The following is a 24,376-nucleotide window of genomic DNA, read 5'->3' on the forward strand; positions in this document are numbered from 1 at the left end:
TTGCCTGCAACTTCCACTCTGCCCTCAAATTCCGCTGGTCCTTTTCCATCACTTCCTTTCCTTGCCTCTATCTCCGGAGACAGCTTATCCACCAATGTGTAGTATTAACCAATGGACTCTCACAGCTACCTGGAATATACCTCGTCCCACCCTTCTACTGGGAAAAACGCCATCCCCCTTCTCTCAAATCCTCCGTCTCCGTCACATCTGCTCTCAGGATGATGCTTTTCATTACTGAACGAAGGAGATGTTCTCCGTTTGCAAAGAAAGTGGCTTCCCTTCCTCCACAAACAGTGCTGTCCTCAACCGCATCTCTTCCATTTCACGCACATCTGCTCTTGCACCATCCTCCCGGCTTCCCACCGGGGATAGTGTTCCTCTTGCCCTCACCTAACACCCCACCAGCCTCCGCATCCAGCACATAATTTTCTGAAATTTCCACCACCTCTAACTGAACCCTACCACCAAACACATCTCGCCCCCCCACCCCCACCTACCCCTCTTTCTTCTTTTGGCAGAGAGCATTCCCTACGTACCTCCCTTGTCCATTCGTCCCTCCCCACTGATCTTCCTCCTGGCACTTATCCTTCCAAGCGAAACAAGTGCTACATCTGCCTCTAAACCTACTCTCTCACTACCAGTCAGCGGCCTAAACACCCATTCCAGATCAGGCGCACATCACCTGTGAGCCTGCTGGGGTCATATACTGTGTTCGGTGCTCATGTTGCGCCTCCTGTATATCGGTGAGACCCAACGTAGACAGGGAAACCGCTTCGATGGAGTATCTACACTCCGTCCGCCAGAACAGGCGGGATCTCCCAGCGGCTATCCAGTTTGATTCCACTTCCCATTCCCATTCCGATATGTCTATACATGGCCTCCTCCACTGTCGTGATAAGGCGACACTTAGGTTGGGTCTGTTTGAGCAGCCTCCAATCTGATTTATGAACATCGATTTCTCAAACTTCCAGTAATGCCACTCCCCTACCTTTCACCACTTGCCATCCGCTTTTCTCTCTGTCATCTTATCTCCTTGTCCGCCCATCTCCCATTTTTTTCTTCATTCCATGGTCTTCTGTCTCTTTCACCTATCAATTTCCTAGCTTTTTGTTTCATCCTTCCCCCTCCAAGTTTCACCTATCGCCTGGTGTATCTCTCTCCCATCCCCTCACCTTTCACATCTACTTCTCAGCTTTATTCCTCTTCAGTCCTGGCGAAGGGTTTCGGTCCGAAACATCGGCTGTGTTTTTTCTATGGATTCTCCCTGATTTGCTGCGTTCGTCCAGCATTTTGTATGTGTTATCCCGATACATTTCCCACTAATCCTAACCCGCGTTAACCGGTTCCCACTGGCCCCACCTTCCCACCTGCCTCCACGTCCCCACCAGGTTCTCTGACACAACACACTTGCAACAGCCCTAGTGAATCCATACCGCTGCACCAGATGAGTCACTAAACACACTCATATCGACAGCTCACAATGACCCCACACCCCTCCACGCACCTCGACTGCTCATACACCACCCCGTAGCTTATCTCTGACAACATCGTTCATTCACGTTCCAAAGAACGCCACATCGCTTCCACTTTCCCCCACTGCCCTGGCCGAACAAGAATCCAAGTCGCAATAAACCCACATCTCCCCAGCAGTTCCTAATGACCTCTCATCGCTCCACGTGCCGAGCAACCCAAAAGACCCAACATTATCCACTGCCGTTGCACTTCCGCCATGTTCCAATTAACACCACAACTCCTCTATAAGCCCCCAGTGACTCCACACAGACTGCGTCCCCAGTGTCTCCACACATCCCCAGCAGTTCCTACTATCCGTGCCCAGAAGATCTCGACTCTTCCGCTAGCTCCCATTGACTTACTCCACGGTACAACTAATACCACAACACATCTCCCAGTTCCCACTGACGTCAAACATTTCCACGTCCCCAATGAGTACAGAACTGTCCAGCCGTTTCCACTGACACTAAACCGCCTACACTGCCGCAATAGATAGATAGATAGATACTTTATTCATCCCCATGGGGAAATTCAACCTTTTTTCCAATGTCCCATACACTTGTTGTAGCAAAAACTAATTACATACAATACTTAACTCAGTAATAATATGATATGCATCTAAATCACTAACTCAAAAAGCATTAATAATAGCTTCAAAAAAAAGTTCTTAAGTCCTGGCGGTTGAATTGTAAAGCCTAATGGCATTGGGGAGTATTGACCTCTTCATCCTGTCTGAGCAGCATTGCATCGATAGTAACCTGTCGCTGAAACTGCTTCTCTGTCTCTGGATGGTGCTATGTAGAGGATGTTCAGGGTTTTCCATAATTGACCGTAGCCTACTCAGCGCCCTTCGCTCAGCTACCGATGTTAAACTCTCCAGTACTTTGCCCACGACAGAGCCCGCCTTCCTTACCAGCTTATTAAGACGTGAGGCGTCCCTCTTCTTAATGCTTCCTCCCCAACACGCCACCACAAAGAAGAGGGCGCTCTCAACAACTGACCTATAGAATATCTTCAGCATCTCACTGCAGACATTGAATGACGCCAACCTTCTAAGGAAGTACAGTCGACTCTGTGCCTTCCTGCACAAGGCATCTGTGTTGGCAGTCCAGTCACTCTCCTCCTTTCCATTAATTTCCACTGACCGCCACTTCCTCACGATTCCAATGGCCACACACCTTCTATAGGCTCGCTGACTCCACTCATCCCCATCAGCTCACACTGCGAACCCCACACGTCCAGTCGTCTGCTACTGATCACACACCACTATCGAACACCCATTCAATCTACACCTCACCCGCCAGACCCTGAAACGGATCAGGGTTCCCCACCAAGAGCACACCTGTATCTCCGCTCCCACACGGCCTTGCCAGCGAAACAAGACACAGTTCCTATGGCCCCTGAATCTACATCATGCCTTCCCCTGTCACTGCCCTACTCCTCGCGATCAGTGGATGCCCACTGCTCAAAATCCACAGAATCCCACCAGCAACATTCACTCATCTAATTGACCGCACATTGCACCCTCCGGATCAGATGTCTGTGAATCTTTGGGTGTATGCGTCTTGGTCTTTTTGAGCTGTTGCTGCTTCTTCTGCAAGTTTCCCTTCGGCAGTAAAAATCGAAGATACTTGGGGGAGCAGAGGCCGGTATTATCAAGATGATAAAGGCGACAATCATCTGATTCAGAACGGGGACAAATGCGAGCAAGTGTGAGAGTCAGTATTTAGGGAGTTCAATATCCCCGACCGCCATTGAATTAACCCAGTGTACGGTACAGAAGGAGGTCCCTCATCCAGTCTTCAGTGTGCTGACAATTGGACGAGCGTTCTCCTTATTTGTGCTGCAAGTTTCGTTTTGATATCTACACATATAGTGGCATTCAAAAGTTTGGGCACCCTGGTCAAAATTTCTGTTACTGTGAATAGTTAAGCGAGTAAAAGATTACCTGATTTTCAAACAGCATAAAGTTAAAGATAATACATTTCTTTAATATTTTAAGCAAGATTTTTTTTTATTCCCATCTTTTACAGTTTCAAAGTAACAAACAAGGAAAAGGGCCCGAAGCAAAAGTTTGGGTACCCTGCATGGTCAGTACTTAGTAACACCCGCCTTGGCAAGTATCACAGCTTGTAAATGCTTTCTGTAGTCAGCTGTGTCCTTTAAAATTGTACAAAACAAAAATAATACACTAATCTTGCTTAAAATGTTGAAAAGACTGTTTCATCTTTAACTTTATGACTTTTGGAGATCAGTACATCTTCTACTCACTTAACTTTTCACAGTAACAGGACTTTTGAATGGGGGCACCCAAAATTTGCACGCCACTGTAAATCGACCATCATCTGTGTGTGCAGTTGCCTTCAAAGCCTCTGGGTGAACCCTTCTCCATCATAGTATCAGGCAGCGCCTTCAAAAATCATAAAATTTTTCTTTGGGAAAATGCATAGTTTCGTTCCTGTCACCATCAATCTCTACTTAGCCGACCACCAGTATGTCATCTCGTTAACTGCTTCTTGTCTTGTTTGTATAATCTATCCCGAACTGTCTCTGCACTAAGAGGAATCTCTGTTTCTCAAGTATCCACAAAGGTTACTGTCTGTTACCTTCCTTGTACTTCCTAAAGGACTCGGGGTCACAGTCAAGATTTCCATAGCACCACACAGTCTCACGGAGGAATCAGTCGAGCAGCATCTGTAGAGGGGAAATGAATTGGTGTTTCAAATCGAAACTTTGTATCAGGACTGAGGATCCATTGCATTTCTGTGTTGCCCATGTATTGACTCATTTTCCTCTTTGATGACATAACAAAATCTGTCGCCTTCTGGGTCAGGTGGATACGGGAGGGTTTGCGATTGACCTAGAGTCTGTGCATAAACCGTTCATAACCCATTTCTCTGGAACTCTGGATGACACATGTGTATAAGTCTCAACTTTGATGCTGGCACACAATGGATTGTCATACAAAAGTCCATTGACGAGGATGAAACAGGGATACCATAGCCGAGACCATTGTCATCAGAGGATGTTTGGTGTGGCTTAGGAGACGGGCGGAACAACTGGACTTCAAGTTGTCCAAATGTGAGCATCACAGTCCCAGATATCACTGTGGCAGAATAGGAGAGCCTCTTTACCTACTGTTCCATCTAACCGCTTAAACCTCCCTTTGTATCAGTCAGAGATCAGCCTGTGTTAAAGGCGCACAAGTTGCCGCATACCTGAGTGATGCCGGGGATGTTTATAAATCTGCTGCAGGTGTCAGAAAGGATCGATAGATCTGGCAAAGGAGGAGAAAAAATATTGCAGAAAGAGATGATGAGAAGTGGGGGAAAAGTGAGGAGAAACACAGGGAACCAAGGAGCTGGAGAGAAAATTGAACAATGGGGAAGGATGGACTCAGAAGGAGGAGACACCATGACGTGTGTGAGAAATTAATACAGACAACCAGAAACCGACCATGGCGAAACAGGTGAGAGAAAAATAAACATTGAGGTCATTCCCTCCACAATGCCTTTCCTTTTGTTTATTCTGACCAAAAGAAAAATGTCAAAAACATCACAGATGAGATGGGGTATGAGTGTGGGATCCATTATGGGACATGATTAGCAGTGTGTATGTGTGGTGACTGAGAAACTGGATGGGGAGGGATATTAGGATGTGAAACATGAGGTTGGGACATCACACAGCAGAAGGATAGGATATAGTTCTCGTCCTTGGCAAACAGGTCTGAAGTTGCATATGCTCTCAATTAGGACTGTAACTATAGGCCACTGCATTTTTATCTTGCCTGGGATCAGAAGAGAGAACTGGTAAAGGACGGAATTGCCTCATCCCTTTGGTCACTGTTGCTGTGACGGTGAGAAAGGGGAGACATGCAGAAGCAGCAGCAACTGAGTGTCAGCAAAAGACAATGTTGCTGTGTTCTAGCATTCCAGGCAAGCGTTTCAGTCGGTGCTGACGGGTGCGTGTGCAAGTGTGGATGTGTGCACACAAATGCCTGTCATGTGACGTGAAAGCTGTAACATCTGTATATGTCTGGATATTGTGAGTGTGGCGTGTGCAGCAGATACACTCTCTCTTACACACACACAGACAAAAACATTTGTGTGTTGCATATTGCCACTTCACAGCATAGAAATAACTACGGACATGTTGAGAGTGAACAAGCTGAGAAACTGAGAGGCAGATGAGCGAGGAATGGATACTGTGAAAGAAAGTGGGTTAAAGTGAGGTAGGGACAAATTGCAAAACCACACATTTTATTGTTATACATTAGCTGTACAGGTCACGTGTACATCAAAACATACTGTGACAGTCTGAGTATACGCTGGGGTCTGCCCCCGCGTGCCACTAATGTTGCTATCTGTGCAGTTTTGCCCTCTCAAATTTCCAATATATATCTGCTTTGGCCTTTGAGAATCTCCCACATTTTCCAAAACTTGACTTATTCTGTGCTATCTGCAAATATAATAATCAGAAAACCAGCATGTTTCATCAAAAATATTAACACGTCTTGCAAACAGCGGATGTCCTGTCCAAATCTTTCTGCATCATCTGTTTAAAGTGGAAGGTGGGAAATTGGGGAAAACATTCCCATCCTTTGATATACTGATGTGTTTATAGGTCCACACGCAGTCCGGGTCTCTCCTCCTGCAGCGATTTCAACTGATTTTCTCTATCTGAACTGAATGGATTGTTCCTTAGCCTGAAAAACATAGAGGAATAAAGAGTAAATAACTGACTGCATAAAAATGTCTTTCACAGACATCTGGGGTTAAAGTACTAATAACACTTATACAAAACCATAATAAATAAAGCCCATGGATCAAGTGGTATTTTATTACGTTAAACTTTAGCATAAACCCTCACCCGAACTGTTGCAAACTTGGGTGCTCAAGTATCAATCTCTGAAGGTCGGGGACAGATCTGTCTGTGAGGGAATTCGAACCCAGGTCCAGATCGTTCAATGAGGGGTTGGTCATGAGAGCAGAGACAAGATCCTCGATGCAAGAATCTGTAAGACCGACATCCCTCAGCCTGGAGATGAGAGAAAGAATGAAGGTGAAAGACAGCAACTTTAAATTCCTCAATGCTATTATTTCAGAAAATCTGTGTGTGCCCCGATAATAGTGAAATTTCAGTCTTTGAGCCTCTAATGCAAGCAGCCTTCAGGAGGGTGGGCCCATGAAAAAAACCTGCTAGACCAGATTGCGTAACTGTACACAAGTACAGAAGAGCTATACTGATCAGTTGACTGGGGTGATAATGGAGGACTTTAACCTCCCACTTCAGCAGTCTGAGGTACTCAACTGCTTCAAGCCAACTTTACTTATATTAGTGCCTTAGAGAAATCTGGTAACCTATCTCAATCACTATTTAGTAGCACTTACATCCAGTGATCAGGTGTTCTGAAAGGTCAGTAATGAAAAATTTCAACTCCTACCTGAAAAGCAACTTGAATCCACTCATTTTTGCCTACCGGAACAACAGATCCACAGCAGATGCCAATTTATTGGCTCTTCACTTAACCGAGGGACATCTGTACAGCGCAGCTGCATACATCAGGATGCTCTTGATTGAGTACTGCTCGGCATTCAATACTAACATCCCCGCAAAACTAATCAAAAAGCTTTAAGACCCTGGCCTCAAAACCTCCTTATGCAATTTGATCCGTTGTATCCCCTCTTGCAGAGGCCAATCAGTTGCCAACCACATATCCATAATCTCCATCATCACAGGTGCACCACAAGGATGTGTGTTTATCTTCCTCAGCTAATCACTTTGCAACTATCCCTAAGTGATGATGCACAGTTGCAATGCCATATTCAGATTTGCAGATGACATCTCGTTCATTGGCCTAAACAGAGGTGGTGACAAATCAGCATACAGGAAGTAGATTGAAAATCGGCTTGTGATGCCATAATAACAAGCTCGTACTCCGTTTTAGGAAGGCTAAAAAGCTGATTATGGACTTCAAGAGGAGGAATTCACAGGTTCATAAGCCAGTTACTTTGGAGGAACAGAGGTGAAAACAGTCATGGACTTTAAACTCCTCAGTCTTAACATTTTGGAGAACCTGTTCTGGGCCTAGCAAGTGCGTGCAATTCCAGAGAAAGCAAAGCTGTGCCTCTACTTCCTTTGGAGCTAGCGAAAATCGGCCATGACATCTGAAAATTTTTAAAAGCTTCTGCAGATGTGTAGAGGAGAGTATATTGACTGGCTGCGTTAGATGCTGGTATGGATAGACCAATGCCCTTGAACGGAAATGCATATGTAATATAGTGGATATGGCCCAGTTCATTATGGGTAAGGCCATTGAAGACATCTGTACAAAACGTTTTTGCAGGAAAGTAGTGTCCATCGTCAGCGACCCTTACCATCCAGGCCATGCTCACTTCTTGCTGCTACCATCAGGAAAAAGGGAGAGCAGCATCAGGACTCAACCCAGGTTCAGGAACAGTTAGTACCCTCAAACATCAGGCTCTTCAACCGAAGGGGATAACATCACTCAACTTCACTTGCTCCATCATTGAAAAGTTTCTTCAAACTATGGACCCTCTCAAGTACTCGATAAACATTTCTTAATTATTTATTATAATTATTCTGTATTTGCACAGTTTGCTGTCTTTTGTATTTTTGATGTTTGTCCTTTTACATGTGGCCTTTCATTGACTTATTGTGTTTCTGGATTTTACTGTGTATTTCCACAAATCTTAGGGTTGCATATGTACTTTGATAATATATTTCCTTTCATATTTTCATTTTTAACAGATAGTTAAAAATATTGCAAATTCCTGATGTTTGTGAAAATTACCTGCATAATCACTATCAACACAAGTACACCACAAGGCTATCTGCTTATCCTTCTGTTCGACTTCATTTATGCTAGTGACTATGAGGCTAAGAACAGAGTCAATGAAACATTTAAGTTTGCTGTTGACACCATTGCTGTTGGCTGAATCAAAGGTAGTGATGAATCTGTATATAGAGGGGGATTAAAATCTGGTTGAATGGTGCCACTATAACAGTGCTTACTCAACATCAGCAAAAGCAGAGAGCTAATTATAGATTGCAGGAGGAGGAAATCAGGGGTAATATCCCAGGGCTCATTAGGGGTTTAGCAGCCGAGAGTAACTTTAAATTCCTCTGTGTTGGGCAGAGTCTGCACATTGTTAGAATTTGTCAGAGATTCAACGTGGCATCTAAAACTTTTGAACAACTTCTATCAATGCACAGTGCAGAGTATTCTGTCTGATTGTACCATAGGCTGGTATGGAAACACCAGCCCCAGGAAAAAAAATGTTCATAAACATTGGTGGATAAAACAGAGTTTCTCAGAGAAAAAAAGCCATCCCCATTATTGAACACATCTGGAAGGGGTGCCGCCACGAGAAAGCAGCGACCATTATCCAGTACTCCCACCATCAGGGAGGAGATACAGGTGCCTTCATTCCCATGCCTCCTGGTTCTGGAACAGGTATTATCTTTGAGCCATCAGGCACTTTAGCCAGCACAGATTGACTCCTTCACCTCAACATTAAACTAATCACTCAATGCAATCTATGGGCTGACTTTCAAGGATGTTTCAACTGATCTACTTGGAATGGCTTCTTTGTAATGTTTCACTGATTAGGTAATGGTTTCTCTGTATCAGCAATGTTTGGGTTATGGCTAGAGATAACGGGGCTTTGGCATGCAGGGATTAGCCAATCAGGAGTTTGTTGCCCTGTCTTGTGATTCCGGAAGCAGTTGATTTTGCGGGCTTTTGCCAGAGGGAGAGAGAGAGAAATGAAGTGAGCAGACGCGAATGCACTGATTTGGTAAACCGCCGGACGGGATGGACACGGAGCAGCGATCCGAAGGTCGGCGACGCTAAGAGGAGAATGATGGTGGAAGAAGGACTACTTAACAGCGTGAGCTCCAACTTCGTGTGCACAGACTGTTAATACGATTTGGGCCCTTTTCCTGTTATATTGTTTCTCTACTAACCATATAGTCAAAGTAAGAGTTATAAAGCTTAATCGTTTAATCGCATATTGTGTACTGTTTGTTATTTCGGGGTAGTGATTTGTAACACGGGATATATCGCGCAGCATCCACCCAAAGGAGATTCCTTAAGTTTAGCCGGGCAGGGGGTTATCGCTTCCTATATTAAGTTGATTAGCGAAGCAAGTGTTACATCATCAATATTATTATTTTTATTTGTCCCTTTTAGCATGTCAGTCCTTGTGTACAGACTTTTTCACTGATTCTATTGTATTTTATTGTTTAACTGCAATTGCCTGTAGGAAAATATGTATACAGTGACATATGGTGTTCAGGGTGACATAAGCAAATGTATATGGTGTACATGCTGACATATGCACATTTATATGATGCATACACTGACATAGTTAAATTTGTATGGCGTACATGGTGACTTATACATTTGTACGTCGTGCATATGGGGACATGTATGTATAAATGCACTTACCACAGTTGCTTTAATTTGCAGTCTGGGCTGCTCAGGGATGCAGACACCAGTTTTACTCCCAAATCTCGAAGTTCATTGCGACCAAGTTCCAACATCATCAGTGAGTCATTTTTACTAAGAGCATCCCCGAGATCTGTGGCACAAGATTCTGTGAGACTATTTTCTCCCAACCTGGCGATCAGAGAGAGCAACAGTCAGTGATACAGAGAGATAGGGGACGGTGAGATTCCCCAGAGTTTATCAGTAACACCATTACTGATCACATTAATGTTCAGTGTCAGACAGCCACTGACTTCAAACACAATCTGCCACAGTCTGGTACTTACCACAGTCTCTGTATTTTACACTCTGGCTCCCTCAGAGGCGCAGACATCAATTTCACTCCTGAATCTCCCAGGTTATTTCTACGCAAGTATAATTCCGTTAGTGATCGGTTTGTACTGAGAGCGGAAGCAAGATTCCCTGCGCAAGAATCTGTGAGACCGTTTCTGTCTATCCTGTAGATCGGAGAGGGAGAGACTGTAAGACACAGAGAAACTGTCCATACAGACATTTGGCAGTCGCACAGTCAATTATTGTCTGGTACTTACCACAGTCTCTGTATTTTACATTCCGGGTTCCTCAGAGCCGCAGACATTAATTTCACTCCTGAATCTCCCAGTTCATTATAACCCAGTCTAAACACAAACAGAGTGAGAAATCAGCTCATACAAGTCGATGTCACTTCTGTCACATGGGTATTTCAAGAATCATTAAAACCTTCAGGAATTAACAGTTAAATTACCCCCTCCTTTTTTTTTTCAAGAAATGTGAATAATTTATGCAATGAAGTGCTTTAGTTGACAGATCTGTGAACTCTCCCAATTGTGTTTCAATCCAGGACGACTGAAAAATCTTCCTGCTTAATGAAATAGAGAGATGAAGATACAGCGGCAGCTATGGTTGTAAGAGCAGGTGCTGGTTCACTGTGCGTACGTTGTTGTGACAGAGCCGAGGTCGCATCGCTTATGAGCAACAGTGGAGATAGCAATGTCAGAACGACGTGATGCTGGGACATGGCAGAACTGCCGATATGCGGGGTGAGAGGTTGGAGCATGGAGATGTAAAGAGAAATGGGCAAGAGTGGAGTCTAAAACAGACAGGATGTACAATGGATGCCTCCTATCAGAGACGTACAGGGTAAAATAAGGGAGAATACATGGTGTACAGACTGAAATCCATTCGCTATTATAGTCTCCGATACCAACAATTGAGGAAGAGGGGGCACCATACGATAATCATCAATGTGAGTGTCTCTGGCAGAGGGAAGGATAGTAATCATTTAATTAAATTCCAATGTAATCATTGTCTAGTATTCTCTGATCAGATAATGATCAGAAAACCGCTTCATAAAGAGGCATTGTAGAGATTGTAGTCTCTTGCCGGATCCATTGGCATTTGTTAATGACACTGGGAGTCTGCTTTCCCAGAGTTTCATTCACTGTTTCATTTCCTTCATATCACACCAACAAAATGGGACAAATTCACAATCAGTGACAAATGACAGTTACCTCAAATCCAGGCATTTGTGTAGCGCTGGTTCCAGCCGCTGGAGTCCCTCACACTGAATGTAGCATTGCTCCAGATTGAGATGTTTTGTTGTATTGCAAAGCCCAATGACATGAGACAGGGCAGCGCAGTCCACTGAATGAAAGTTTTTCCACATTCCCGAGTGTCTCCTGAGCCACTACTCGATTTTGAGACTCAAACAGGTAGTGCAATGTGTTCAGTAGTGTCCTTTTAGCAATTCTACTTGATGCGTTCCCAGTCTGGCGTTTCACCTCTTCCTTCACCCAGTCAATAACTCCACAGACAATTTCTTGAGGAAATGGACCCAGAATCTCTACCAGCCGCCAAGTTGTCATTGGGGAGGAGAGACCGGCAACAAAACGGAGAAATACCTCAAATCGCCCGTCAGTTGTACTGCGGACTTCAGTGAGGAATTTCAGGATATTTCTGGTTTGTGGATCCAGGAATTGTGCGAGAGCGGCTACAAACTTTTGGATGGTGAGGTGTGGGAATGTGTACACCACGCTCCGACCAGAATCCTCTCTCTCCAAAAGCTCCATCAGGAACCCGGACAGGAACTGGGAAGGCTGCAGATTGTATTTGATCAAATTTCCATCTGTGAACACAATCTTCTTCTCAGCCCCTCCTCTGAAGGCCATCTGACCAACCCTGAGTAACACATCACGGGGGTTTTCAATCTCACGGCCATGGTTTTCCAAGATGTTGTAAATATAGTAGGAATACAGCTGTGTGATGGTGTTGGGAACTCGCTGCGGGTCCCTGACTCTTTGTGAGAAGAGGTGGCCAAGTACCAGAGCGAGGATCCAGCAGTAGGAGGGGTTGTAGCTCATGGTGTACAGGATCTCGTTCTCCTCCATGTGTTCGAAAACAGCTTCCGCCACTGTCTGATCTTTAAAATATCTGGTGAAATATTCCTTCCGTTCCTCACCAACAAATCCCAGGATTTCAGCCCAGACACTGATCTCCGCCTTTTCCAATAAATGTAACGCAGTGGGGCGTGTGGTCACCAGCACTGAACACCCTGGGAGCAGCTTGCCTTGGATTAAACTGTACACAATGTCAGACACTTCACACCAGCACTCGGGGTCTAGACACTGGTGCTTGCGTTCTGTATCTCTCCGACTGTCAGAAAAATCAATTGTGTGCTTGAATTCATCTAAACCATCGAATATAAACAGTACTCTCTCTGATTTCTTCCAGACCTCTGGCAGGAAATTCTTAAAGTAAGGATACTGATCCAGAATCAGTTCCCTCAGGATTACTCTAGTGTTAATGGAGTTTAAATCCCGGCATCTGAAACTGAAGACAAACTGGAACTGTTGGTATATTTTCCCCGTGGCCCAGTCATAAACAATCTTTTGTACCATTGTGGTTTTCCCAATCCCCGGGACTCCAGCGACTGTTGCTGAACTCCCAGATTTGGATTTGGTCAGGAATAATCTGCTCTCGAACAATTGATCAGTCATGATTTTTTTCAAATCTCCCTTGAGATGTTGCTGTCTGAACTCCTCGTGTTTTCGGCCTCTTGCCAGCAGCTCATGTTCCACCAGTCTTCGATCTCGAACTGTGGAAATGACTGTTAGCTCAGCGTAGTGATCAAGCAGCTGCAAAATCTTCACCTTCTCCCCCTTTAAGATCGTGTTCACTCTCAGTGTTTCCGTTTGTATCCGCAGCACTTCCTTGTGTTTCTGTTGAACATCTTCCATGGAAAGGGAAAGAAAATGACCTCAGTGTTAGCTGTTTGAACTGAAAATTAAAACAACTAACTCACTGACAGGTTTAATATTGTAAGACAAATTCCAACAGCAGTCAATGGCTAGAAATAAAATAAATCGTCTATTTTGATATAGGCTTAAGTGCAAAAGTTGAAAATTATCCACCATTCATACTGCCTTATCTGTGGCATGCATGGTTTGTGTTTCAGCGAAACTGAAACCGATATTCTGTTTAGCAGAAGGAGGATATGAACGAACTGACGTGCTGGTATAGATAGACTTTAGTGTCTCCCATTGCATGGCCAGTAACCAACCTCGGTTCAGTTCCCAACACAGAGCTCAACATTTTTCCATCTCTATTGGTACTACCTACGCACTTTCTGAGAAGCACCCTTAAATGTACTATGGATCTTTTACTTCATGTAGGCCTCTTGGTTCAGAGAGGCCCTGGACAATATACTGAAGATATTAACATAAAGAGTAATTTTCAATGAAGTTACAAACACAGTTAGATGCACATCGGGACAGGCAGGTTTTGCATAACATGACTTTCATTAAGGTGAAATTTAGGACGATAAGACCAAAAGGTACTGGAACAGAATTAGGCCATTCTCTGTATCCTGTCTTCTCTCTGTGTCCCTGAGTAATCGAGAATCCATCAACTTCTGCCTTAAATATACCCAATGACTTAAGTCTGTGTCAATAAATTTCACCGATTCACCACTTTCTTTCCCGAGGTTCCTCCTCATCTCCTTTGTAAAAACATGCCCCCAACCCCCTATTCTGAGGCTGTGTGCTCTACTCATGGACTTCCTCACCGGTAAAGCCCCGGTTAAGATTTCTACTGTGACATGGTGTGGCAATTTATTTCAGCTCTTTTTGGTAATAGCCATGCGTTCTGATGGTGATAGTAGTTTTGCTTCAGCTAAAGGTAAGGAGCCAGGTTTTCCAACTTGGGAATGCTGTGTCAGCCAATAAGGATGTGTGATGGAAACAAGGTTCCAGGAGCTGGGTGAAGAGTGATTCCTGATGGACATTAGTCTGGTTTAGGGTCTTTTGGTTGGGGATGCGAAGAGGATAGAATCAGGAAAGATGCCTGGAGGATCCAATCTGAAGGGAAGTTCCTATTGCAAGAACCTCTTCTCGAACGAAGGACATTGAGACTGATTTAACTGTAACAGATGATCATTCTTCCTTTTTTTTCTACTGACTGGTTGATAAAGTTGAAAACTAATAAACATATCTTTTTGGTTTTATGCTGATGTACGATCTGTCATATTAGCGACCGATAATTGCGTATGAACAGTATTTACACAGCATTTGCTTAAAACGAGGTTCCTTTAATCAGAACATCTTGACATCCATTTTGGTTGAACCCAAAATGTTATCAGCCCGTGAGGTATATTGCTATAAATGTGGCCTTCTCCCGGCTGAATCACATGGCTGCTTGCAGAGTCAGTTAATATGCGCCGGTGACATCTCTCCAGAAATGCTTATCACATACTTTATGACCCCTGACGCCTGGAACTTCCACAGTGAAGACTTAGATAAAATTCATATTTAATTTGTCCGGTGCTTCCTTGTCATCCATTTCTGTTTCTCCAGTATCGTTTTCCTGTGATGTTTATGTTTATCGCCTATCGCTATTAAGCAACTGCTCTGCTCAGCAGAATTACGGAATTTTACATGTATGTATTACCTTGGTTAACACTGATTGCAAGAATAATTGATAATGTTAGTGTATATTGAGGGACACTAGAATATTGTAATGAAATTCATATGTATTTTACTTAACATTCATCAATTGCAGAAGTAAGCTCTCATTAAAAAGATAAAGGAAGCTTTCCTCTCGAATGATTTTAAAGTCATTGCGTAGCCTTGTTTATACACATGCATGGGTGGTAGATCGGTCTTTCTCGGCTTGTTGGCTATGACGTTTGGCACACAACAGGGATCGGTGCTGAGCTGTACAATTCATGATACTAAATGCAAATGAACTATGTGTTTGAACTAAGAACTCTATCAAGGGGAGCAGGTGAAATTCAGTAAAAAGAATATATTATAGAAGCAAGATCACCTGCTTTGTCACACATAGATGCAAAGCGAGGCATTGTGCATCAGAGAGTGCTATGAGATAGCTCTGCTAAAAGGAACCTGATTTGCCTGTGAGAAAGCATAGAAGATAGTTGTGTAGGCGCAGAGAGTGGTTAGGTGGTTATGTCTTTATTTACACAATGATTATATATTGGGACAAGGAGTGCCTGAATGAGTCGATACCAATTGTACAGCTGACAGTTCTTGCTTCCCTCCAGCAACACAAATGAATCCACAATAGAGGAAGTGAAAATTAAAAAAAAAAAATAGAGTAATTGCAGCCCAGCAGGCCTTAGGTATGAGGGAAATAATTACAAAATAACTTGGCTGACTCGGAACTTAGCATGGTTTATTTTGCAAATAAAATGTAGGACATATAGAACTCAGAATTGGAAAGGTTGTGAGCTCTTTGCTGGTGACTCGGATTTCCTTTGACCAATGTCTATGGATGGTCGAACTCACACACAATGCAGAAGGAACTCAGCAAGTCCAGCAGCAAATATGCAGAGGAGTGAATTGTCAGCACCTCAGGATGGGTGTCCTGATGATATGTCTTGACCCAATATGTTGAATGCTATTTCCCTCCCTAGAAGCTGCCTGACCTGTAGAGTTACAATAGCAAATTTTGAGTGTTTTAATCAAGATTTTCAACATCTGCAGAATCTCTAGAACCTGTGTGGAAGTTGTGGTAAAGGAAGGATAAGGTGGGGCAGATTTAGTCGAGTGGGATGGAGACAACTCTGCCTACAACAGACGCGAAAGGTTGTCGTGTCTACAGCAGTGCATCCTCAAGCCGAACGAGTGAGGCCTTTGAGTCATAAGATTGTGTGTGCTCTAGGCCCTTCTATTTCAGATATGTTATTACTTTGCTTTATTTTATCAGTGATGACAGTACTTGGGGTTCTTTGCTTTATCAGTGATGACAGTACTTGGGGTTCCACCAAGATGGCTAACCCTATGCTTTATTGTACAAGAGAAAGAAATTCAGTCCAAGATGTCGATCACTCCTGAATCCGAGGCTTCTCTCATTTGAACAATTTAATGTGCCTGTTGCTGAAATGGAAATCTCCCCCCCGTGTGGGTGTTGTCAAGGTAAACTACATTAGTCACCAACATAGGAAAGATGCAGCTTTTAAAAAAACAAGCGATGCTTTCCACGGTCCAGGTTGGGCTCCCGCCCAAATTTGCCATTTCTGTGTTATCCTTGTATCTGGACCCATGCTCATTAGTCTTTTACTGTATGCAGGTAAGATGAGGACAGCTAACTGTTCAGATATTCTGAACTGCAGTCCAGGCATGGATTGGTAGATAACAGTGGCCGAGTGTATTGAGAACAGTAACGCTGCAGCTGATATACTGAATTATGTGCGCAGAGTTTTCTTTAAATAAGCCTGACTGAAGTCCCTGACAATTAGTAGAAAGGCGATAGGGTAAGCTGTTTCATGTTTGCTAATTGAGGCATTCAATACATCGATTGATTTTTAAATATCTGTTTTCGTCAGTATGCAAACTGTGATGCTATTTTCAGTATAGTTTCACGCGGGAGTACTCTCTTGCCAACTACACCATAAAGATCAGATGTTCCAGGTGTGGAATAAAGACTGAGAAAAGAGTGCTGAGTCTGAGCAGCACAAAGAATTTATCATTAAACATAGATCCCAGATTTTACCTTGTTTAAATCAGCATTCCAGACCATCTGGTGTATTAAGAAGCCTTCAGATATTTTGTTACACATCCAGCGTGACTGAAGTGAGCCATGTCTCCACGAAATACAGAACACATCAATTCCTCATTTCTTACCGATAAAGCAATCTTGCCCTTACATCATCAGTCTTATTCTCCAGTGGCTGTACGTTTGTAAAATGTTGTTCCACTGTGCTTCAGCATTGCTTTGAGTCCACTGTCCTCCTTCTCTTCCAGCTGTGGCGATGCGCACCTTCCTCCACTTGATCATGCTGTACCTGCATGCTTGTGAATAAAGCCTGCGGAGCCCTTCCAAAGATCGTAAAAATTGCTAGTTCATCTGCACTGTGGACCCAAAAATCTACTAGCACTTGGCATTCTGTTATCAAAGCGAAGTGTACCTGTGCCATTACTAGCCAGGAATGTTGCACGTACATCCCTAATACAGAGAGGCAAACGTCCCTGATGAAACTGTCATGGAGTTTCATGGACCGCTTTATCAAAATTCGTAATGTTTATGTTGTCGTTTAAAGAACAAAGAAGAGGGAGTGAGGCATGAATAGCCTGGTGCAGTTATAGTCAATTAAGACAATTGAAGACAGACCACCGGAGACACCTCTGCTTACTACAGAAGAGTTAGGCTGAAGTAACTCTGACAATGTGTATTTAAGATAAACCAGTAAGGCCTCTGGACTGAGACATTTTCCAGGAAGGTCTTCTTAAAACTTAGCTTCCCACTGCACAATAAGGGATGCCAAAGACAATTGAGAATTGAACATAACTAATAACTAAATCTCTGTCGTCCTCACTAAATTCAAAATATCATCAGCTGTCCGCTTGAAGTTTTGATTAACTTTAATACCTCAATTGCCAATGGCTATTAATCTGCTGAGCAAGGAATTCAAAGATATACCATTTATAACGATCAGTATCGATGAATGACAAGAAAATAAAGTATAAAATGTTCAGTCTTCAGAACAGTGAGTGCTGATCTCTTTGTGTACAATAAGAGAAAAAAAATGATTGAGTCATAAGAGTGCGTGTGTTCTGAGCATAATTATTTTAGTTACTTTAGCTAGGGAAATGTTATGGAAATTTTCATTATCAGCAGCCCAAAATCCATAATATACACCCAAAATTATTCAGGAAGCAAATTATTTGTTGTACAGTGTTTTAGCGTGTTACGCAGTAAGCCTGACTGCGTTAGAAATGGTGGAAGACTAGGACAATCTTTATGCAAAGACTATTATAAAAGACTTCATTATTGAGGTGAATGGATTTCTTGAGGACTCAAACTCAAGTTAAATTAAATTGTGGAACTGTTAAAGTTTCAGAATGACTTTGAGTGTCATCGAGGATCCAGAGATAACATGCATTTAAGTGCATATAACACTCAGCACATTAAACACAGCCAGCCAGCGTCCATACTCCCACCCAGTTTCCATTGCTCAGTTACCAAGATGACTTTATCTTCCCTTCGCTTTTGATTGCCTGCACAACTCCTTAAAGTAAACACCACAGCTTCAGAAGAAAAATACTCAGTGTTATTTTGACTTACCTTTCAGTTCTGCAGGGAGCTCACACAGAAGTTCCATGATTTTCAAAAATTCAGTGGGATCAGAAGCTGTTAAAATTAATAGAAGCAATCAGTCAATGTGATATCCTCAGCAAATAGAGTCCAAGAGTTGCTGAGCATTACAGTATCGATACAGGCCCTCTTGCTATGCCAACTACTTGCTCACCCAGTTATTATCCAATTCCTGCGTTCTCTCCCTAGACTTGAAACCCCATTCATAAATGTACTCTAAAAGAGTACTTATAGAAGACACTATTGTATGTGCCTCAAAAACAGTCTCTGGCAGATCCCCCAACAGACCACCACCCTCTGCATGGAACTGTTTGCATTTAGTCCCTTTAACAATTTTCCCTTCTTGCGCTAAGTCTATGCCACCTCCAACCCCCCTCCCCACTTCGGCTGTAGGATCTCATGATACTGCAGGAAAATGCATTTAGTGTCCATCTTATACATCCCATCGAAATACTGAACCCTCATTCTCCTTAGGATTTGTATCTGTTTAAACAAGTATAAAACGTCTTTCCTACAACACAACGTGTAAAACTCTGCACAAAACTCCAAGTGTGCCTTACATTATGCCACATAATGCAAATGATACTCTATTCAATTCCCTGTCTGAAGACCTATTACTCCTATTACAGGTCTATTACACCACCTTGTCTAACACTGACGTTCCTTTCAACACACGATGGATTGAAATCCGAGGTCCCAAAAGACCATAAGTACCTGAAATATTGGAGCATAATTAGGCCATTAATACCATAGAGTCTACTGTACAATTCTATCAAGGCCGATCAATTTTCCCATTCAAACTCATTCTCGCTGGAACCACTGACGTCTTTACTAATTTACAAACCTATCGACCTAAACCTACATATACTTAAATATTCTCAAATATTCTAATATATTGAAATATCTTCAATGCCGTGGCCTCCACAGCATTCAACAGAAATGCATTCCACACACTTAGCACACTGTAGCAATGGAAATCCCTCCTTATCTCTGTTATAACAGGATATACTTAGACTTTGAGGATAGCTTAAAATCAAATCGAGAAATCAAAATGCTGTCTGACCAATACCTTACAAAGACTTTGCATTCAGCCTTCCTTTCATATTGCAGTACGATCAAAATGATATCAAATATGGCAGTTGGCTGGACTTACTTGAGACACAACCGACAAGTTACTCCGGTCAGGAGTAGTACACAATGACTTATGGAAATCAATAATCTCAAACACCTAGGTTTCAATATTCCCATGCAAACGAATCATCGATCTATTTCCTGTCTTGCAGATCAGTTACATCAGATTGGAAACACCTGCTTGGCAATCACCATCAGCACAGTTGCACCACAAGTTTGTGTGCTTAGCCCCTAATTTAATTGCTTATATAGTTAGAGTGGCAGGCAAAACTTTAGGCACCCCTGGTCAAAATTTCTGTTACTATCAAGAGTTAAGTAAGTAGAGGATGAACTGATCTCCAAGAAGCATAAAGTTAAAGGTGAAACATTTTTTTCAACATTTTAATCAAGATTTGTGTATTATTTTTGTTTTGTAAAATTTTAGACTGAAGAAAAAGGAAAGGAGCATAATGCAAAAGTTTGGGCACCCCAAGAGATTTGAGCTCTCAGATAATTTTACCCAAGTTCTCACATATAATTCGCTTGTTAGGACAATGGTTTGTTTACAGGCATCATTGAAAGGCCAGGCGATGCAAATTTCAAAGCTTTATAAATACCCTGACTCCTCAAACCTTGGCCCAACAATCAGCAGCCATGGGCTCATCCAAGCGGCAGCCTAGCAATCTGAAAATTAAAATAATCGATGCCCACAAAGCAGGAGAAGGCTGTAACAAGATAACAAATCGTTTTTGGGTAGCCGTTTTCTCAGTTCGTAAAATAATTAAGAAATGGCAGTTCACAGGAACGATGGAGGTCAAGTTGAATTCTGGAAGTCCAACAAAACTTTCCAAGAGAACTGCTTGTAGGATTGCTAGACAGGCAAATCAAAACCCCTGTTTCACTGCAAAAGACCTTCAGGAAGATTTAGCCGACTCTGGAGTGGTGGTGCACTGATCTGCTGTGCAGTGAAACATGCACAAGTATGACCTTTATGGAAGAGCCATCAGAAGAAAACCTTTCCTAAGTCCCCACTACAAAATTGGTGAAGGAAGAGCAGTAGATGTAGTGCATATGGATTTCAGCAAGGCATTTGATAAGGTACCCCATGCAAGACTTATTGAGAAAGTCAAGAGGCATGGGATTCAAGGGGACATTGCTTTGTGGATCCAGAACTGGCTTGCCACAGAAGGCAAAGAGTGGTTGTAGACGGGTCATATTCTGCGGAGGTAGGTCTCCAGTGGTGTGCCTCAGGGATTTGTTCTGGGACCCTTACTCTTCGTGATATTTATAAATGCCTGGATGGGTAATTGGAGGGATGGGTTAGTAAGTTTGATGATGATGCAAAAGTTGGAGGTGTTGTGGATAGTGTGGAGGGCTTTTAGATGTTACAGAGGGATATTGATAGGATGCAAAACTGGGCTGAGAAGTGGCAGATGGGAGTTCAACCCGGATACGTGTGCGGTGGTTCATTTTGGTAGGTCAAATAAGATGGTACAATATAGTATACATGGTAATACTCTTAGCAGTGTGGAGGATCAGAGGGATCTTGGGGTCCGATTCCACAGGACGCTCAAAGCAGCCGCGCAGGTTGGCTCTGTGGTTAAGAAGGCATACGGTGTATTGGCCTTCATCAAATGTGGAATAGAATTTAGGAGCCGAGAGGTAATGTTGCAGCTATATAGGACCCTGGTCAGACCCCACCTGGAGTACTGTGCTCAGTTCTGGTCACCTCACTACAGGAAGGATGTTGATGCCACAGAAATAGTGCAGAGGAGATTTACAAGGATGTTTCCTGGATTGGAGAGCATGCCTTATAAGAATAGGTTGAGTGAACTCGGCCTTTTCTCCTTGAAGCGAAGGAGGATTTCAGGTGACCTCTCAGAGGTGTATAAGACAATGAGATGCATTGATCATGTGGATAGTCAGAGGCTTTTTTCCCAGGACTTAAATGGTTGTCACAATAGGACACAGGTTTAAGGTGCTGTGGAGTAGGTACAGAGGAGATGTGAGGGGTAAATATTTACTCAGTGGTGAGTGTGTTGAATGGGCTGCCAGCAACGGTGGTGGAGGCGGATACGATCGGGTCTTTTAAAAGACTTTTGGATAGGTACATGGAGCTTAAAAATAGAGGACTATGTGTATGCCTAGTAATTTCTAAGGTAGGGACATGTTCAGTTCGACTTTGTGGGCCGAAGAGATCTTTATTGTGCTGTAGGCTTTTTATGTTTCTATGTTTCTAAAATATAGCATCAGAACTTTGCAAAGGAACATCTAAACAAGCCTGATGCATTTTGGAAATAAGTCCTATGGACTGATGAAATTAAACTGGAACTTTTTTGCCACAATGAACAAAGGTATTTTGGAAAAAAATGGGGCAGAATTTCATGAAAAAAAACACCTTTCCAACTGTTAGGAATGGGGGTGGATCGATCATACTTTGGGCTTGAGTTGCAGCCAGCGGCACGGGGAGCATTTCTCTGGTAGAGGGAAGAATTATTTTAATTAAATACCAGCAAATTCTGGAAGCAAACATCACGCCCTCTGTAAAAAAGCTGAAAATGAAAAGAAGATGGCTTCTAAATACACCTCAAAATCCACAATAGCCTACATAAAGAGGCGCAAGCTTAAGGTTTTGCCATGGCCCTGACAGTGTCCCGCCCTAAATATCATCGAAAATCTATGGACAGACATCAAAAGAGCAGTGCATGCAAGACGGCCCAAGAATCTCACAGAAGTAGAAGCCTTTTACAAGGAAGAATGGGTGAGTATCCTCCAAACAAGAATTAAAAAAAAAACTCTTAGCTGGCTACAGAAAGTGTTTACAAGCTGTGATATTTGCCAAAGGGGGTGTTACTAAGTACTGACCATGCAGGGTACTCAAACTTTTGGTTCGGGCCCTTTTCCATTGTTTGTTATTTAGAACTTGTAAATGATGGAGATAAACAAAAACTTTTCTTGCTTAAATATTAAAGAAATCTGTCATCGTTAACTTTATTCCTTTTGGAAATCAGGTAATCTTTTACTCGGTTAGCTATTCACAGTAACAGAAATTTTGACCATGGGTGCCCAAACTTTGGCATGCCACTGTATAACTGTACAATGATTCACTGCTCCAATTCCACATTTCTGGTTCGCTGCAGAGAGATTTACCATTGATATTACAAGCCCCACACTACTTGGACTCTCCAAAATATTTTTCCTTATATTTATATTGTCGTATATTTACCACTCATAAGCTTAGTTCTCTAATTGACCAACATCTCTCTCTAATCAGGGAATACCTTATTTACTATAAAAAAGAACCTCTCTCAATGTTCTGTCATTCGCGAATGTTCTGATCAAGCCTTGCACAATCGCCATGGCACAAGATTAGTGGTTGCCTTCGATTACAAAAGACAACCTTGATTCACCAACATCTGCTTCTTACCTCCAAGCTAACACTGAATCCAAGCAAATAGCTTATCCTTCAGTCTATAGCAGTTTAGCTCCAGGACTAAACTACCATGCAGGAACTTGTCAAACGTCTTGAAGTCCACACAGACAAAATCCACTGCCTTACTGTCATCTATCTTCCTGGTTACTGCATGAAAACACGTCATATGATTCGGCCAGCAGGAATTTCCACCACAAAGCCATGCTGAATCCTGATAGTATCAATCGAAATACTATGTGCTCTTGATAAAATAATTCCTTTGAGCAATTGCCCCACTGATGATGGCAAACAATGAAAAATATGAAAATTACTGTACCGAGTTCTTGCATTTCCTTCAAGAAAGATTTCCATATCAGCCTATGGGTACGAGGGTTCTTCGCTAGCAGAATGTTAAGGAAGGATCATTATAGGTCGTGGGCCCACTTGTCGCCGCCGCCACCTCGGGGCGGACTCGTGGCCCGAACAGACGGAAAGTCAAGACGGCGCACACGACCAGCCTCGCGTGCCCCAGGGCCAGGCGGAGCGCTACCGGGACCGGCCCGGAGCCTAAGCCCTGCGGGTGCCGGGCGCTTCTCGCGCGGGCGAGGAGTCCTCACCCGTGATCGACCCGACGGGGCGAACACGGTCCGGAAGCACGGACGCGATCCGGCCGCCGGCACGCTCCAGGCGTCCCCGCCCAGAGGGGGTCTGGCGGCGGGCCGCCGAGCCCGGACGCGCGCTGCACGCGGCGGACGACCCCGGGGCGGGACGGACGGCCGCGCGCGCGGGGCGGCGGCGGCGGCGGCGGAGGCCGTCCGACCGGCAGCTACGGGGCGGAGGAGTCGAGTGCGAGTTCTCGCGCGCGAGTGCGGGAAGAGTGCGGGGCGGTGCCGAGGGGGCCGCACTTCTCTCCCGTTCGCCCGGGGGCTCCGCCGCTTCTCCTCGCCTGGCTCCGGCGGGCCCCACCCCGCCCGTCTCGCTCGGCGCGCGGACGCAACCGGCCGGACCCGGAGCGGCCGCCGACGCTGCAGGCGCGCGCGCCTCCTCTCGGAGGTCGGACGCGTCCTTTTCGGGCGACCGTCCGGCGGCACGACCGACCGCAGTCGAAAACAGGAAAGGCAGCGGCTGCGGGCTCGGGCTCCGCCGGGCGGCTCGCCGCCACGGGCGTGAGTCGACGGCCACTGTGCCTCCGTCGGGGAGTCGGGCCGGTGTGCAGGTCC

The 24,376-nt window shown here is 43.9% G+C and overlaps 1 protein-coding gene across 2 annotated transcripts; it reads right to left on the reverse strand.

Annotated features, from left to right (window-relative positions):
- Positions 1 to 5,754: 5,754 nt before the first annotated feature.
- LOC140723031 (NACHT, LRR and PYD domains-containing protein 3-like) lies at positions 5,755 to 10,737 on the reverse strand. Of its 2 annotated transcripts, XM_073037655.1 has the most exons (5): positions 10,576 to 10,736; positions 10,312 to 10,482; positions 9,986 to 10,156; positions 6,382 to 6,549; positions 5,755 to 6,217 (listed from the first exon to the last, which is right to left on the reverse strand). In XM_073037655.1, the coding sequence occupies exons 1-5, from the start codon at positions 10,620 to 10,622 to the stop codon at positions 6,130 to 6,132; spliced, it is 645 nt and encodes a 214-aa protein (XP_072893756.1). In that variant the 5' UTR covers positions 10,623 to 10,736; the 3' UTR covers positions 5,755 to 6,129. The 2 variants fall into 2 exon arrangements, with proteins under 2 accessions (XP_072893756.1, XP_072893755.1); XM_073037654.1 differs by having other exon boundaries at positions 10,312 to 10,737.
- Positions 10,738 to 24,376: the final 13,639 nt, after the last annotated feature.

This window comes from Hemitrygon akajei, unplaced genomic scaffold (genome assembly GCF_048418815.1).
Source record: "Hemitrygon akajei unplaced genomic scaffold, sHemAka1.3 Scf000098, whole genome shotgun sequence".
NCBI classification, from domain to species: domain Eukaryota; kingdom Metazoa; phylum Chordata; class Chondrichthyes; order Myliobatiformes; family Dasyatidae; genus Hemitrygon; species Hemitrygon akajei.